General features: G+C 34.5%; 1 protein-coding gene across 1 annotated transcript in view; it reads right to left on the reverse strand.

Moving 5' to 3' along the window:
- The window catches only part of LOC129235103 (tectonin beta-propeller repeat-containing protein 2-like), a 57,286-nt gene extending 41,164 nt beyond the window's left edge, over positions 1-16,122 (reverse strand). Inside the window, exons 1-6 of the mRNA XM_054868787.1 lie at positions 15,895-16,122; positions 11,521-11,640; positions 9,826-9,972; positions 9,577-9,734; positions 6,211-6,641; positions 2,703-3,053 (exon numbers count right to left, since the gene is read on the reverse strand). Of these exons, the coding sequence (XP_054724762.1) occupies positions 2,703-3,053; positions 6,211-6,641; positions 9,577-9,734; positions 9,826-9,972; positions 11,521-11,640; positions 15,895-16,122 (1,435 nt within the window). The remainder of the gene's footprint in view (positions 1-2,702; positions 3,054-6,210; positions 6,642-9,576; positions 9,735-9,825; positions 9,973-11,520; positions 11,641-15,894) is intronic.
- Positions 16,123-17,880: the final 1,758 nt, after the last annotated feature.

Raw genomic sequence — 17,880 nt, forward strand, 5'->3', positions numbered from 1 at the left:
TGGTTCAACAACAACAAAAAAAACGGGAATATAGGAAATATAGGACATTTTTCAAAAATATAGGATGATTTTGATGCTTTTCCTGAAAATATAGGATATATAGGACTACTTCGATCCCTGTCAATAGGTTCTCAAGAAAGCATGCATTAATTATTGTACAGTTAATATAACATCTTTAAAAAATAAAGGAATTGCAGTATAAGCATTTTGTAGTGCTGATTTTCAAAGGAAAGGGCTATAGAGCAGGAAACTCCCTACAGCCTAACAGCCTTCCTTTCTAAGCGCTTTTTTTTAATATTAAACAGCAGGCCCTTTTCAAAGTTCCAGCTTGCTGGTACACCCTTGAAAACAACCACAATCAGAAAAACAGACCCTTTACAAAATTATTAGTGCATTTTAGTATAAAAACAATCTCTTTAAAGGTTTATGTTAACATTCCTTCATTGGGTCAGTCCCTTTCATGATAATTGAATTAATAATACAATCACCTTCACATTTTATTTCAGATTTCAGTTGAAAATCTATCACATATTCCCCAAACAAAACAAAACAAAAACTTAATTAAAGAAAATAAATTAAAAAAAATCATCTTGATGTAAAAATTTGGAATTTTTTTTAAATATAAAAGGACTGAATTGTGACTTAATAAACAATTACGTATTCGATACATAATTTTTTGTGCACTTCAAATGGCGAAAGTTAATTACATGTGATTTACAGCATCTGTAAAAATTTTTTTAATGGAAAACATCTTATAGAAATTCTTTTAATATTTAAAGTAAAAAACAGGCAGAATACTTTCTGAAAACCTTTGCCAGTGTTATGTTTGTACACGTTTAATTTTTTATTAAAAAAAAGTAGTTAATTTTGAAAGGATGCCAGTAAGTTACAGAATTGTGCTCTTTTTACTTTGAAAAAAAGAAGGGGGGGGGGGATAATGAATATACATAAAATTGAAAATATGAAAATCAATATCAACCCAGCATAAAACAAATACGGCTCATTAAGAGTAGGGTAATAAAAGTAGACTTTTGTGGCATAAATAACATTAGAAGTAAAGGGAGTGCATCTAATGAGGTCGTTCAGTAAATAAACCTACGATGACAGCCCCATCCCTTACAAATTTTATCTTTACTAATAATAAAGCTGAAAGTCTCTGTCTGTCAGGATGTCTGTGACGCGCATAGCGCCTAGACCGTTCGGCCGATTTTCATGAAATCTGGCACAAAGTTAGCTTGTAGCATGGTGGTGTACACCTAGAAGCGATTTTTCGAAAATTCGATGTGGTTCTTTTTCTATTCCAATTTTAAGAAAAAAACTATCATAAATTACGAAATTATCATAACGTGGAACCGTAACATGGGCACAAGCCAATTGGCGAGATTCGAAATTATCACAACGTGGAACCGTAACATGGGCACAAGCCAATTGGCGAAAAAATTCACTATACACTATTTGTAAATGTACAGGCGAACCAAAAGACCTTTTAATTTTTATATTACGGGCAAAGCCGTGCGGGTACTACTAGTAATAAATACACTGCATCATGTCAAATTCAGAGAGCATACATATCAATGCTTCAATGCTTGTTCTTTGGAGAAAAACAACAAAATATGAAGAAATACTTCTCATGGGGGGAAAAAATCCAAGTGAAATCCGGAAAATAAAAATCTTAACTTTTTCCTAAAGAGTCCAAGTACATTTCTTTCCAAAATATGAAACAGTTCATTAAAAAAAAAAAAAAATCAACAGATAAAAGCAAAAACAATTATTTTAAGTATAAAATAGTAGTAAAATTTTATTGAATTTGTTTAAGTAGTCTAATGTTGGCACTTCTCAGAGCGACCATCTTTCTTAATAACTAATTTCTCTAGGAACAGCTGGCGGTGTTCCAACTGCTTTAGCTAGTGACCATAGACTAATAATAAGAATAGACCGAGCTATGGCAACCCTTTTGCTGCTCATAAACCAAACCATGTGACTGGTGGATATCCTAGCAACAGCGGGCGTTGATCGTAGCAGACGATCAACGCGAGCGAGAAATAAAATAAATAGAATTTATGAAACACGGAAGAATGATCTTTTATGGAGTCTGATTTGTAAATTTGTTATTCTAAGTTGTAAATATTTTGTTAATATAGTGAGTTTTTCGTTTAGATAGTATTGTGCATTTTCTTTAGTCAGTTTCAATAAATCTCTAAGCAATTAAAGATGCAAGCGTCCAAAAAAGAACCGGCAAACGGTAAGATTTTTACCTACAATTTCAATTTAAGATTCCGATTAGTACATTTTTGCGTTAACGCAAAACGTTTACGCCATTACGTTCACGCCAACGCTGACGTAGTAGTTCCGAATGAAATAAAAGTTACTGAAAACTGTGACCAAAAACTATTACTAATGTCAAAATAATGCATAACTAAAAAATAAACAGTTCAATCTCTGCACCTGGAAGTTTTTTTTAATGAAAATACATTGTCTTAAAATACATGTCGAGTGCCAAACTATAGATAATGCTGCCATCTAGCAACCATGCTGCCAAAGTCTTCGCCAAGCCCTTCCACTAGTCACGTGATACATCTATGAACCAATTTTCTTCATCAGCAAGAATGAAAAAGCTCGGTCTACTCTTATTATTAGTCTATGCTAGTGACACAAGAAAACAATAAGATTTTGAAACATCAGAAATGAAACAAACAAGACACCTTTCTTTTTCTTTTTCTTCTTAGGCTTGAACACTATGTCATCGTATTCGCTCTCCAGGGGCTCCTCAATCTTTATCCGAGGTCTGTTGGCTTCAGCCTCCAACTGCACCGGGATGCAATCCTCGAAACTCAAGTTCACTATCTCGGGAAGTTTTGTGTCCTCACTTTCCAACTCTATTTCCTGTTCCAACACAGTAGGTGAGCTTTCAGACCTTTTCTTTCTCAGCCAACCGAACAGGTCAGAAGAGGCGTTGACCTGTAGTGAAAGCGAATCGCTTCTTTCTCTCATAAAAGTGCTCAGACCTTTCAAGGGAACTAAGATTTCGTCCACTAGGGAGGGCTCTTCTGGAACTATACAAAGAAAAATAGTTATATTAAAAAATAAATTATAATGTGAACGTGCTGCACAAACGTAACACTGAGAAATTTTTTTCTTAACCTCTAAACACCTGAGAAAAAAAAATCACGGTTCAAATATATTATTTCTTTGTTATATGTTGTTGTTTTATAAATCTAATAGCATAAAAAACAAACCAATGTGTGCATCACATGACTTCCTTTTACTCCAATTTAATGTCATTTTCTCATTATTGGCAGTTTTAATGTGCTTTACCAACAGTGGCCAAATTAAAACCAGATTTTAAAAAAAAAAAAAAAAAATCGAAAAAATTTGTCGCCAAGTTGGCGACAAAACTTGGCGACCAAAAGGACACTTGGCGATATATCGCCAAGTGTCCGCCAAATTATAACACAACTTGAGTTTACATGGAAATTAAGAATGTTCCCCCCAAAAAGGTGCAAAAGACCCCCTTTTGAGCATCCGAATGCAACCAAAAAGGGAGGTGCACAACTAGGCCCCACTAGGAGTCTTAAGTACCAAATTTCAACTTTCTAGGACATTCCGTTCTTGAGTTATGTGAAAATACATACACACATACGCACATACATATGTACATACAGATGTCACGAGAAAACTCGTTGTAACTAACTTGGAGAATGTCAAAATGGATATTTCGGGTGTCTGTACGTTCCTAGGCCTCTATCCACGTGTGGTCGGGTTGAAAAATAAACTCAACATTCATTTGGGGGTGAGCAAAATGGAAATTAAGGCTGATTTTTGAGTGAAATTTTTTTTTGCAAATACAATACTTCCTTTTTTGTAAAAGGAAGTAACTAGAAAAATAAATATTTGATTTTTTTACATTAAAATTGAAAATTCAAAACAGAAGAGGAAAATAACTTAATGTTTTAAATGACAGGAAAGACCAGATTTCAGCAAGTTATATTATTTGCTATTTTTGTTTTAGATCAACACATAAAAAAATCTAACCTACGCTGCCACTTTCATGGAAATGAAATTAGAAAGTTTTAAATGATGTTTGTTCAAAACGTTTTTTTATGATTTTTTTATATTTTTTAAACTAATGTACTTGATTGGATGTATATGGAAGAGGTTAAGTTTGGGTCACATGAAAAAACTGGAACTAATGACACTTGCTTTATAAATTTCAAATATATATTAATTGAAAAGCAACATAAGATTGTGGACAAATTTTTAAAATACGGAGCAAATTGAAATTTAAAACTTAAGAAATACTTACACAGTATTTCATTTAAACACAGTGGTGCTCAACTTTTTTTTTAACCTGAGGGCTGCACTACATATTGAGATGAATCTCCCAGGCCAGAACACAAATAACATTTAAATAACCCCATTTTTTTCTCTAGTTAATATGGGAAAACACAGAAAAAGAAAGGTAGTTAAACCAATAATTGCTGATATCATTACAAAAGGCTTATTTTACTAATACAACGTTTCCACCTTTTTTTTTTTTTGAAATCAACTTCTGACTATTTGGGTTTGAAATTGCAAAGCAATTAATTTTAATACCAAATGAAGATGATTGGTTGGTTTAGAAGGTTTCAGAACATAATTTTCCATTTTTTGCACAAAACATAACATTTAGCCACATGAATTAGTTTTGCAGGCCCTAGGTTGGGCAGAACTGATTCAAAAATCTAAGAATGTAACTTGAACCACAATTCAATATTATTTGCTTTGTGCAATGTGTTTTCAAAAGTTTTAAGGTTTTGAAATACTTTCCAGAAAAAATACTTGCCCTTTTTTTTTTTTTTGGTTTTGATCCAAGTTAGGCAGTCATTTTCATAACTCACATGTTTTATTTCATGTACTTAGGAATCTAATAAGAATATGTTTTGGGGTTGTTTTTAGGAATCTAATTTATTATGAAATTGGGTTCTTAAAAACCAAGTCACATTTTACTATTTTTTACATTAAAAACAGTCCTTCATATTGTCATAAAATAATTAAATTTACATATTTCATTTATTTAATTTTGTAAAGACTAATTCATATAGTTTAGGAGATATTTTCAATTAAATTGAAGGTTTAATTCGGAAGTAAATTAAAGTTGCCTCTCAAACTTGAAAAAAAAAAAAAAGCTTCAAAAGGGGAAAAGATTATATTTCCACAAAAATAAAATTAACAAAGAACAGACACAAAATATTCAGCAGGTTACCGACCTATAGCCAGGGCTAAGGCAGAAATACATGAAATACACTGCCAGCACATTTGTTTGGCACTTCTGGCTTCCTTAAGAGGTTTTCCACCCCCAGCTCAGTTAGTCCTATGCAAGGGCGGATCCAGAAAATGTTCAAGGAGGGGGCGATTGTTTTTTACTGTTCACTCTTTGGAACTTCAATCTCTTAAAACTTTCAAAGGAGTGTACTGAACCTCATCGCTTACCCTTATGTAAACAAAGGTGTCCTATAATTGTGTTTCTTTTAAAACACATTCAGGGTGAGCCTTTAAACCTATCCCTAATTATCATCTAAGATCGTCTAAAAATGAGATTTTAAAACTTCAATTTCAAAAAAGAAATCTTATTGAAAGTTCTAGTTCCTATCCCCAGAGTAATAAGAGATGTGCTACGATTGCGTTTTCAAAACTTCGATTCTGGAAGAATTCCGGGGAATAGCTAGCTCCTTTTCTTCTAACACCAGTGAAGATTATGTAAAATTGCGTTTTTGGAACTTTAATATTGAAAATATACTTGAAGAAAGTACTAGTTTCTCGGCTCAAGGAGGGGGCGATCGCCCCCATCGCCCCTCCCTTGTATCCGCCCTTGGTCCTATGCCGGGCTGATGAATGCTAATAAGCACGAAACTGCAGTCTTCGGCTGGAATTGACTGAGCTGGCGGTGTATTTCATGTAGACACAAAGGTTGCGTTCGATGAAACTCACCGGTCGACTGGTAAGTAACTGGTTACTAACCAAATCGTTCTATGATCAACCGGTTACCACGGCGGTTACCATTCTAAGCAGTTGATTGGTTGATTGGTGCACGTGATCATTAGCTGTCACGTGATTAACTAACCGGTCGCTCTCGGTCGAGCTCGTCGAACGCAACCAAAATATTTCATATTTACAGAAGAAATTAAAACAAGCTAATATTTATCATGTTAAAATTGCAGCAATAATGCATACTTTTGACACCACAGAAGGGATCTGGTTGAGGTGATACTCTAACAATCTCACGCAGCCCTCTCAGGATGAAAATTTCATTCCCGGAAGTGGCAACACCGAGGACCGGATCCAGCTTCGGAGAACACCCGATGACAGACTTCTGCTCGGGATCTATCAACAGGACGGCAGAATCCGACCAGACGAGGACGTATCTGTAGTCGTACACAGCCAGAGGGCCAAACTGGATCTCTGACGGATCACATGGTACGTTCGTACTGGACGACAGCGGCAGTAAGGGAAGTTTTGGATCACAGAGGGCGTCTTTGAAGATCATCGTCTCGTGGATGAAGCCGGAAGTGTCCGATCGCCAGAGTCGTTGGCCGGGACGGGATGCGAACACGGTTTGGTCGTGGCTGTCTTTCTCGAAGAGGATGGCTCCGAACGGCCCGAATCTGATGAGAATTCCGGAAAGAAAGACAGAGTTGAGAAGATGTTTTTTCAAAGTCAAGCATATGATTACACATTTTGTAAACGCAGTGGTTGCAGCACCGACCATCAGAGCTGGATTCGGCATCCGACCTAGAAACTAGCACATGCGCAAATCTGACACTTTCAACGGATTGACACACCTCCTTCGCTTTGCGCGGCGGTTCCAACTGTTGGCCTAGCGCCCCTTATATAATAATTAACGAATTCATCTCACCACTTATCCCACCATAATATCAGTCACTTGCCTAATCATTGAGAAATTTTCAACAATGTTTTTCTTTCTTCTAATGCGGACGCCTGATGACGTATCTCGCACGTGCAGTCGCCGATCTATGACATCACGACCTTCACGTAATCGGTGATGCATCATAACAGATCGGCACGTGCCTGATGCTCATTGGCCAGGTGCTATGCTGGCGTGTATCAAGTGATTTGGCGTCCGCATGCAAATGAGTTCACTTACGATAAAAGGAAATGTTTCGAGTAGAAAGGAGACTTCTTCGGTGTTTTCTCTCTGGAAGGTTGACTTGAGCGTTCGTTTGCTTTTATGCAACGATGCGGGTTCTTTTTAATAGATATATAATAGATTGATATAGCTCAGCTCTAGTTCGCGTTGTTTCGAATGTTTTTAATTTTTAACTAACTTTACTAAATGACCAAATAAATTTGGTTTTTATTTTTAAGTTGTCTTCAACTATTTTTAATCATGCATTTCTAGACATACAGTTAATTGGGTTATTGCATTTAGAAGTTATTAGTCTTGAGCATTCTCTTGCTCATTACCAACCACTTCGCCGCTTCCGAACATCGTGCGTGCGTGGGTTCGTGTAATAATGCCTACCGTCATGGAACGCGGTGCGAATTTCAAATCGTACATTGAATTCGAAAACTGTTTGAAAGAGTTCAAAATGAAAAGTTATTCGGATTTTTTCATCGCTGATTGCAGAAGTTTGGAAGCAGCTAGAAAGCACTATCCAAATTGTGTTGCTAATGCTTGTCCCGACCAAAAATACCACTTCGGACCTCCCTAGAATTTCGCACTCAAGGGCATGAGTCCGAGTTCGAAAAAGAATTACTGCCTTATTATACGACCAGCGGTGACGTCGGTTAGTCGCCGTAAATCTACCTAAATTCTTATTAAATTATCGCTAAACATAGTATTTCACTGGAAATTCATATAAGGTCTATTTAAATCATGTCCGACCCAAAGCAACGGCACCCGAGGGCATGGGTCGGAGATGGTCGATGTATCGCAGCGAATAATTGAAATATGATTAAAGCATAATTACAGATAGTGTATGCCGTTTTAATATCTATATTGTTTCCAGAACTATCATTTGCTCGGCATATACATCTTAATTTGTGTGGTCGGCCATACATAATTCGTCCGATCGCTTAGAATATCATTGGTCAGCTGTTGAAATTAGATCCCGCCCATCGTAACGCCCCCTTGGTCAGGTTCATAAAACAGTCCCGACCCCAGACAGTAATTTCTACTCTGCGCATGCACAGAAGTTGGTCGGTGCTTCATTACATTTCCGGCGGTCGGGTCTGCAACCACTGCCTTTTGTAAATAGAAATTATTTTCATGTTTCTATATGCTTAATTTGCAGAAATTTTGCTGAACTAGGTATTTATTCTATTTATTTTCACTAAAATGTATTTTACTATTTAATATTAATCATTAATAACTACTTTACATTGCAATTTGTCACACAGTGCACAAAGATTTTGTTGCATTTTTTGTATGAAAAAAGGTTTGGAGGTTTAAAAAATTCTACTATGAACTCTTAATTTTGCTACTTCTAGTTTTTAGCATAAGCCAACTTAGCTACTGATTTTTAAAACAAAATCATGCCTTGGTAGGCATTACATTTTGTATTTCATTTCAGATGAATAGTTTTATTTTCTTCATTATTAGACAAACAGATGTTGAGCTTATCTTAATTATAGTTGTGTGATAACTTAAAAAATACTAGAAATTGTTCAATATAGACTTGTTGACTAGCAATAAAATTGAGTAAAAAGGGAAAAAATGGAGAGGAAAAGAGATAAGAGGGTGGGACTTCAAAATATTTTTAGTATTGCTCAACTAAAAATAACAACATAAATGGATTACACTAACTAGTAAGTAATCCATAAGATTTAATAGAGGAAATATTACCAATAAGAATATTATCTTCCTATAGGAAGTATATGTTTCAATACTTTTATATAAACTTATAAACCATGTCATATTAGCTTTTGAGCAGAATAAATATCTCTTTCAGAAAAAAAAAAGGAATCTTTCTAATTTAGCAATTTTCTACCATCAGTTTCATCCTTAGAAGAATTTACCTGTTTCTAGTCTTTTTTTTTCCTTCTTAAAAGTTAATAACAACATTTTATATGGTATTTATTAATTAGATTATGTGCTTACTTTTCATATTATTCTGCGGTTTTTCTATACTAATTGCAACAACTACTTATCTTTACATTTAAGTACTACTGCAAGTATATTACAATAAAAATCCTTAATTTAACTTAAGTTCATCTCTTAAGTTCTGAAATGCATTATATATATATATATATATATATATATATATTTTCTAATTTGTTTTTTTCTTTTTTTCTTTTTTGTAAAAAAAAAAACCCTCAACGGTGGGCAAGTTTTTAAAAAACCATTTACGATTACCGGGTCAAAAAAGGATGCTGTTTCTAATCCATGTCACAGAAAAGAAAAACTGAGGCTTTTTTTTTATATAAAAAAAACCTTTTTAAATAGAAAATATAAACTCAGCATGAACCTTCAAAAAGTCTGATCTCTCTCTTCCCATCCCCCTCTCCCAGTGGATTTCCATTTTGTCAGACTTTTAGACTTCCAAGCGAAACATTACAAAAAAGGTTTACTGCATTTACCGTTTTCTTTCCTTCTGGCCTATCTGAACACAGGTATCATGGTTCAAGGAAAACACCAAAGATCGGAACACGGTGGATATGACGAGAAAGTACTTATTGCAACTCAATTGCAGAACTTGATTTCCTTCCTCTCTTAAAGCTTTTGACCGACTCTGGCGCTAAATAAACATTAAGAATCAAATTAAATTAAAAACATCATAAAATAAATAATTATGTAAAACAGCAAAAAAAAAAAAAAAAATCTCTTACTTCCAAGTGATCAATTTCTGTGCATACTACAAGACCATTTTGATCCCCACTGTAGATAGTAGTACCATTTGTGGACCACTCCAGAGCAGTTATGGCAGATGTATGCAAGCCCTTTATTTGAAATTTTTCCAGTTTTGAATTTTCAAGCTTGAATTTAAAGGGAAAAGAAAGCAAATTATTTTATCTGTTTGGTATTTGTTTGAAAGCCATGCAATATTTACCCAAAAATGTTTTTAAAATCCAAATTTTACAGAATATGCAGGTCAGGGGAGGTCACTGTGACTTTCCAAAAAAATTTTTGTTCGGCAAATTTTAACTGACGATTCAGCAAATTTTTAGATAATTGTAATTTTTAAACGCCCAAATGTCCTTTTTCATTCAACGTACTTGTATGTGTATAGTATTTTATCATTCGGCAAAATTTTGAGTTCCATTACACAAATTGAGAATTTCTGCCCCACTAAAAATTTAAGTTCTGTGCAGCCCAGTAGATAATACAGTCGGACCTCAATACATCCAAGTAGCAAATTGCCGGAAAAAAATTTGATATATAGAAACGATCTTATTTTATCATAAAAATCTCCTAAAACATTAAAATTAAAGCTAATTTTTGTGCATGAAACCCAATTTCTAATTTATACGAACATTGGATTAAACGAAAGTTAATAACTGAAAAATTAACAGAAATTACATTTTTGTGCCTTCATACATCTTCATTCTTCGGCAGTTCAACTTGATTCGCAACATGAGGGGATTTTCGTTTTAACAATGCTATCGAGAGAAAAGTAAAAAATCTATCTACTTAACTTGATTGATTTTTACTGAAGCTAAAAAGACTAGGAATGATAATCAACAGACAAAACGGATAGCTCGAAACTGACAGTGTTACTGGTTACAACTAAGATTTGAAATAAACTTGAGGGAATTTAAGAATTTCAGAACGGAACAACGACCTATGTACACACCCCTCAAACCCAGATTTCTTATGAGTTTCTTAGCAACCTTTAGTAAACATAATTTTCTCCCATAACCTTCATTTTTCATGAGACAAACAGTCTAAAGTGGAAAAAAAAAATCTACGAATGTCTCGAAATTTTTTTCGATATGTAGAGATTTTTTCGATATATAGAAACAATTTTTCTATGTAATGAACATTGAAATTTGCTGAAATTTGGATATATAGAAACTTTCGATACGTGGAAGTTTGATATATGGAGGCTCGACTGTATTAGTAATATCCAAGAGTAAACAGTTTTAATTGATATCATTATATTTCTTATGATGTTAAACTTTCTTCACACCTAAAACTTTACAGCTGATCTTGACAGATTAATTGCATTAACTTGATTATTACCATAAATAAACCATGCTGAAAAGTAAAAGAATCAGGCTATGCCATAAAATTTTTTGATAAGTAAGCTAAAATGTAACTGTTAGAGAGCAGAGTCCACATTGGGGCCAGAGAAAACATGGAAAGTTCGATCGTTCCTTCCCAGTTTGATATGTTAACGCCGTGTATTATAAACAAGATGTTAAAACTACAAATGCAAGTTTAAAAATTAGATTATCGCATTATAAGCATGAAAAGGATGACCCTGGGGGGAAAATTACAAAAAGTAAAAACTATTAGCACGTATAAAGTTATCAATACAGTATTTTAAGAAGCTTTTGATCAAGTACAAAAGTAAACAGTACCTCATTCTCTTGGATAAAGGGCACTCTGAAGATGAGAACATGACCATTTTTGAAACCAACAGCAACTAAGCACTCCAAGGATAATAAAAGTTTAACACAAGTCACTTCATCTTTGAATTCCTTTAAAGAAAAGTTGATAAACAAATAGTATTCACATGACATAAAATAATTCAAACTCTATACCAATATAAGGGATAAAAATAAAATAGTATACAAAGTAAAAACAGATTAAATTCTCAAGGCCGGATTTAGAAGTGTGGAGGCCCCGGGGCAACAAAGGAGTGGAGGCCCCTAATCAGGTAAATAAATACCTTTGTACTGAACAGTAAAGTAAGACAAAACAACGTTAGAAGAAGTTTGCAAATTACAGCAGACACCTGTTTCGGCGTTACAGGGAACGCCTTTTTCAATGCAAAAAATAATGAGCTTATGGATGAAAAGACATCCGACAAAAGCCAAGAGCAGATAAGCATACAGCTTAAAAGATAAAAACAGCGGATTAGCCAAACATCAATGACAAAGTTATAAACCAATCAGGAACCAATAGGAATGCAAGCAAAGGGCCAAGAGCTTTCTCTTAGGTACGAACCCAGAAAGAAAGAATTCAATTGGACAAAGATTAAGCCGAGGCTTAAACAAAAAGAAAAGAAATTGTCAGTAACCGTGAATTGCAAGAAAGGAAAAGCTGAATGGAAAAACCATGAAATAAAATAAACAGAAACAAAAAATATTCGAAAAAAGGAAAAATAAAGATAAATAGAAGAAAATTGGGGCACTGAAAAAGGCGTTCCCTGTAATGCCGAAACACGAGTCTGCTGTAATTTGCAAATTTGTGCTTCTTCTAACGTTGTTTTGTCTTACTTTACCCCTAATCAGGGTTCGAAAAGATTATGATATTTTCAAAACTATCCTTTGATATATACTTTGATATATATCCGAATATTTTAATATATATGTATATATCCAATATTTTTGACCCGTGAAAGTTAGGATCTTTTGTAAAAATTTTATTGTGGTGGCCCCTTTGTTGTGGAGGCCCCGGGGCAGTAGCCCGGCCTGCCTTTCCTTAAATACGGCCATGTAAATTCTTATAGACAATATCACTGCTTTTAATTTTTTTGTTTTCAAATTAAGAGTGCAGATAAACATTCTATAACATGCAAGGATGCAGTGAGAGGTCGTGCCTAGGGGTGGGAGGGCCCTTTGTTTAAACCCGTGTCACAAATTCTAATACCGTAAAAACGTTTTTTACTTCCTCCCCCCCCTCTTTCAAATTGAATTCCGGCTGAGTAAGTGGTAACAGGTGAGAAAATATATTACAATTACAAATTAAGTTTTAGAAATTAGTGAACATAGCTGTTAGCAAGGAGAAAAAAACATCTAGAGGCTCTGCATTTAACATAAAAACCAGAACTGTATATAAATGCATTTTCTTTAAATAACGCAGATAATAAAGGCTGTCTGCTAAAATTTTGGTTATTTGAATGCAGAATAAGCAAGCTTTTGCTAAACAGTAGTAAACGATATAGGTAAAGCACAAATTAGAAACTGCTTGCAGAAACATGTTTTGGGGTATCAAGGAACTTCATTCTCAATGCAATAAAGTGCATTGAAAAAGGAGTAAAGTCAACCAACAAAAGCAATGTGCAACAGCGGATTTAACACACCTAAAGTGAGAGGGGCACCCATGACCATAGGGGCCCCAAAGGGAAACAAAACTGCACATGATAACAGTTTTAATTAGTTCTGTGATTGACAAATGGGCCCCAAAAACTGCATTGAGACAAGCTCCTAAACTTTCAAAATAGCTCCTAACAGTGAGGTGAAAGAAAAGACAGTTTAAACAGTAAAAGTTGAAGGTAAACAAAATGAAACTTAGAGCCAAACTTTATTGCATAATTCTCATCAAGAAGAAATTGTTAAACACCTGACTGTATTTGTTTCCACGAAAGCTTTAAAAAAAAAATGTTTTGGCTTTTAACAGCTGCCTGAGTATTTTGCTCATTTAAAAATATTGATTGTGATTAGAAATGGAACGAAGCTTCAGCCATTCCTCAAAAGCTTTGACCTGGCCGAATCATGAGCTGTGATTTGGCTGCTTCGGCCTGAATCAATTTGTGTTGAGATTTTTCTTTTACAATTATTATTATATGATATTGTCCTTTAAATTTAAAACTGTGCCTTATGATAAATCATAAAAGAATTAAATATATATTTCATTTTAAAATTTGAGTACTGAACCCTTTAAAGCCAGAATGCATTCAACAATGTTTATTAACAAGGCATCTTTTTAAACACACAGGGTGCAATTTCCCTTTTGTTTTAAAGGGCTGGGCGAATTTTGCGATGTAAAAGAAGGGCAGGGCGCCTTCTGCTGATGTGGAAAAGGGGAGGTCGCTGCGCCCTTCAAAAACGGCCTAGCGGGAAAACTAGACAGGACTAACAAGGCCTCTCGTCAACCCTGATGAGCACCCCTGGATATTACGCTCCTGAGCTCACAAATATATCAATTTCAAACTGATGTATTTGGGGGCACGGCAGTGCCCCCGCCAAGTCGAGCGCGAAGCAAACACTGCCGTACCATCTTTACTGGAACCATTTCGCCGCATTTTCGGGCCCCTATTTGAGAACCTTCTGGTGAGACTAGAACGCAGAAATTTTCGTCATCCAGTAAGCTATCATCACATACTTAAAATCCGAAATTTCAAGTCTGTAGGTCATTTAGTTCTGAAGTTAAGCGAAAGCAAAGTTTCGCATTTATGACACTCACTCACTCATGATCATCAAAATAGAACTAGTACTTCCCATGAACTCAGAGATGTGAAATTTGGTACAGAGTTAGGGTTTGATAGCCACATAAAGGGAAAACTATAAAAACTAAGCTAATTGAAGATCTGGAGTGACCCTGATTAGAAAACACAAGAGCCCAACCAAACTATTCGAGATCGACATAACGCCTTTATAAAAAATATTCAACTTGGCGGGCCGCTTTATTTGATGTCAAAAATCGAAAGCTGAAGTATCTAATGAAGAACCCTCAGGTGTATTAGAGATATGGTAATGCCCCCTTCTACTATTGGTACATAAAAAAATCGACTGTCATTGCTAAAGTCCAGCGTAGTGGGACACATCTTCTAATTTAATCTAGCCTAACTTTAGTCTACTCGAACATTGCACAAATTAAATGTTTCTACAAAAAGAAGTGAAATCCCACCAAAAACATTCTGTAAAAAACTAGCCAAGTCTCGATGGAGCTGCTTGTTTATCTCTAAAAAGTAGTGAAATCTAGACAAAGTCATGACAAGTCTAAGGTTCCTTACTGCGATTTCTTTATTATTATAGTTAATGTTGTGTGACTTGGCCGTTAAATGGTACACAAGAGTATAAAACCAGGTGCTCCATGACACCATTGCACCAATCTTTCGCCAGAACCGCTACCCATTGACGATGGAAAATTGCCACTTGGAAAACGTGTAAACAAAATTGACTTGTACCCACTAACGTATAAAGAATGTTTAACGGCCAAGTCACACAACGTTAACTATAATAATAAAGAAATCGCAGTAAGGAACCTTAGACTTGTCATGACTTTGTCTAGATTTCACTACTTTTTAGAGATAAACAAGCAGCTCCATCGAGACTTGGCTAGTTTTTTACAGAATGTTTTTGGTGGGATTCTCATTTTCTTTCTAAAAGATAAGTAGGTATACTTCTGTACGTAATGTAGCTAAAACGATTACTAAGGACTATCTACCATATCTGCCGTTAATTCTTTTATTTATGATTTTGCTTCTTACCAGCATTCCCAATTTTCAGCAAATAAAACAATTTTGCACATCATTAAATTTCTCATATTTTTGCTGCCATTGTTATGGTTCTAATTGCAACTGAAATATAAGTGGATGTACAAGATGCTTTTTCTCTTTTATACTGCCTGATTAAAAAGAAGTTTACATTATAATTATACTATTAAAATAATGGACATCTGTCATAGTATAGTTTGCCTGGTGTATTGAACCAATGCAATCTGCCAAATATAAAATTGAAAATTCCCGAACTGAAAATTATTAGAGCTCTCCTCCACACTAACTGGGAACTGCATTCCCTAAATTTTATTTTTATTATTTTTAATTAGGGGGGCAGAGATATAATTCTTGGCTAATTTCATACCAATGACATATAAACATAGATTCTGAAAAATATGGGGCTTACGCATTTTTAGTAGAAATTAAGCTTTGCATCTGACCTCCTAAATGATAGGTCTGCCTTCACTGTAGATAACTGAAGGTTAAGCATAAATATACTATACAAAAACACATAATTTAAAAGCCACTAAGAGATAAAAAGTAATGTAAGAAAAATCCATCATACTGCATCTTTTAACTTCTGCAAACAGCCTCGCTTGCGGTCGAAAAGGTAAACGATGCCCACATTGGATCCAAGAGCAATGTAGGAACCATCCACATCCAAACAGCTTAAGACCAGGTCAAAAGTTGTCAGTCCTCTTTGTGCACGAGCTGGAATGTGCTTAAGAAAATCGGACTCAAGAGGGAACTCCTGTAACCATGGATAACCAAGGGCCGAATATTCGTTCTCACTCATGACCTTAATGAAGAAAAACCTATTAATAATGTAATTTTGACAATCAGTAAAAATATCTTTTCGTCAACAGCAAAAAATGCTGCATTTAAATATTGACTCAAAAACAAAAAATATTTTTTTTTTACTGCCAATTATTTTAGAATTTTTCTTTTACCTTTCAAATGACTGTTTTGTAGAAAAAATAAAGTAAGAAATGTGAAAAAATACTTTACACAACAGTTTGTTGCATTTACTCTACAGTTGGATCCCGCTACAACGCGATCCTACTTGCGCGAAATGGCTATAACGTGGGTTTTTCATGAGTAATGAATTTTTTAGTGCGGACACAAATTACTCGCCTGCAACATGAAATTTTTCGGAAAAGAGCGGCAGAGAGTTAGAATGGGCTTCGTTGACACTGAATATTGGTTTTGTGAATGGACTTTCATCCCTTTAGCATCACTGAAAGTGGAAGTTCACCCATTGTATTAGTATAAACAATGCTTTGCTTTAGTTTATACAAATAACCACTCAGATTCTTAACTTTTTTTTTCATTTTACATATGAACGATGATAAAATACATTCTGATAACATTCTGATCGCGCTGCATAAACCATCTTCATTTTTTAAATTATAAATATATTTACTATATACAGGAGTCTGGCCAGAGGATATTTGGGTCCGTTAACGGACCCTTCACAAAAATCCGATCAACCAAAACGGACCTTTCACAAAATCCCGATCAAACAAAACGGACCTTTCACAAAATCCCGATCAAACAAAACGGACCCTTCACAAAATTCTGATAAACAGGATCGGATCTTTCACAAATTGTTAATTGGAAGAGCAAATCTGAACAATGCATATTTCTGTGTATAAACCGATAATTTTTGGAACCTGTTTTGAAGTCAAATTAGAGGGATCAGCTTATACAAAATCGGCTAATTTTGAAAGAAAAAAATCAGCACTCTTGCAATGATGCTGATGCTCCTGCAAGCAATAAATAATTGCTACTGCCAAATAAATATAATGGTTGTTTGTTTGTTTTATCACAGCTAATTAGCAGCGGTGTTGTTGTAAACTTTTCTGAAAAGGCATTTGTAAGCACTTTTCTCCAGGCTCATGATTTAATAAACAATAATAATATTTAATAAACAATAATAATATATATCTGCGAAATGAACTTAGAACTGCAAAAGGATAGTAAGGGTGGGGAAAAAATATGGTCTAGGGTTACCAACTTCAAAATTATCACCACTTAGCATCTGGCGTTGAACCTTTATAATGACTTGATTAGAAAATATTCTCATTTTACTAGCTTGTCAATATTTGCGTTTTTACAGTGCGGGTGCGATGTTTAATTGTTATTTTGGGAGAAAATTATATGGGTTTTGATTTTTCGATGCTAAGAAGGATGATTAACTTTAAATAAACTCTTTTAATTACCATTTTTTTTCCTTAGATGTCTACATTTTGAAAAATGCAATCCTTTAAATCTGATATGAGAGTCATATTTTGTTCTTTTTTCGAGCTAACTTCGCTTTATTAGGATGCAAATAAATGAAAAGTCTCTTTATTTCTGTTAGAACTCTCATTTCAAGTTTTAAAAGCAAAATTCCATTTTCTGTTATGAGTCAAAAATTAAAATGCTGAATAGATGGTTTATTTTATTTCATTTATTTATTTATTCATTTATTTTTTTTTTTTTTTTTTGCTTCAACTGTGTCCACAGATGTTAATGAAATGTTTATCATAGGACTCTAAAATGCAATTTTAAA

The sequence above is a fragment of the Uloborus diversus genome, chromosome 2, assembly GCF_026930045.1.
Source record: "Uloborus diversus isolate 005 chromosome 2, Udiv.v.3.1, whole genome shotgun sequence".
Classification (NCBI taxonomy): Eukaryota; Metazoa; Arthropoda; class Arachnida; order Araneae; family Uloboridae; genus Uloborus; species Uloborus diversus.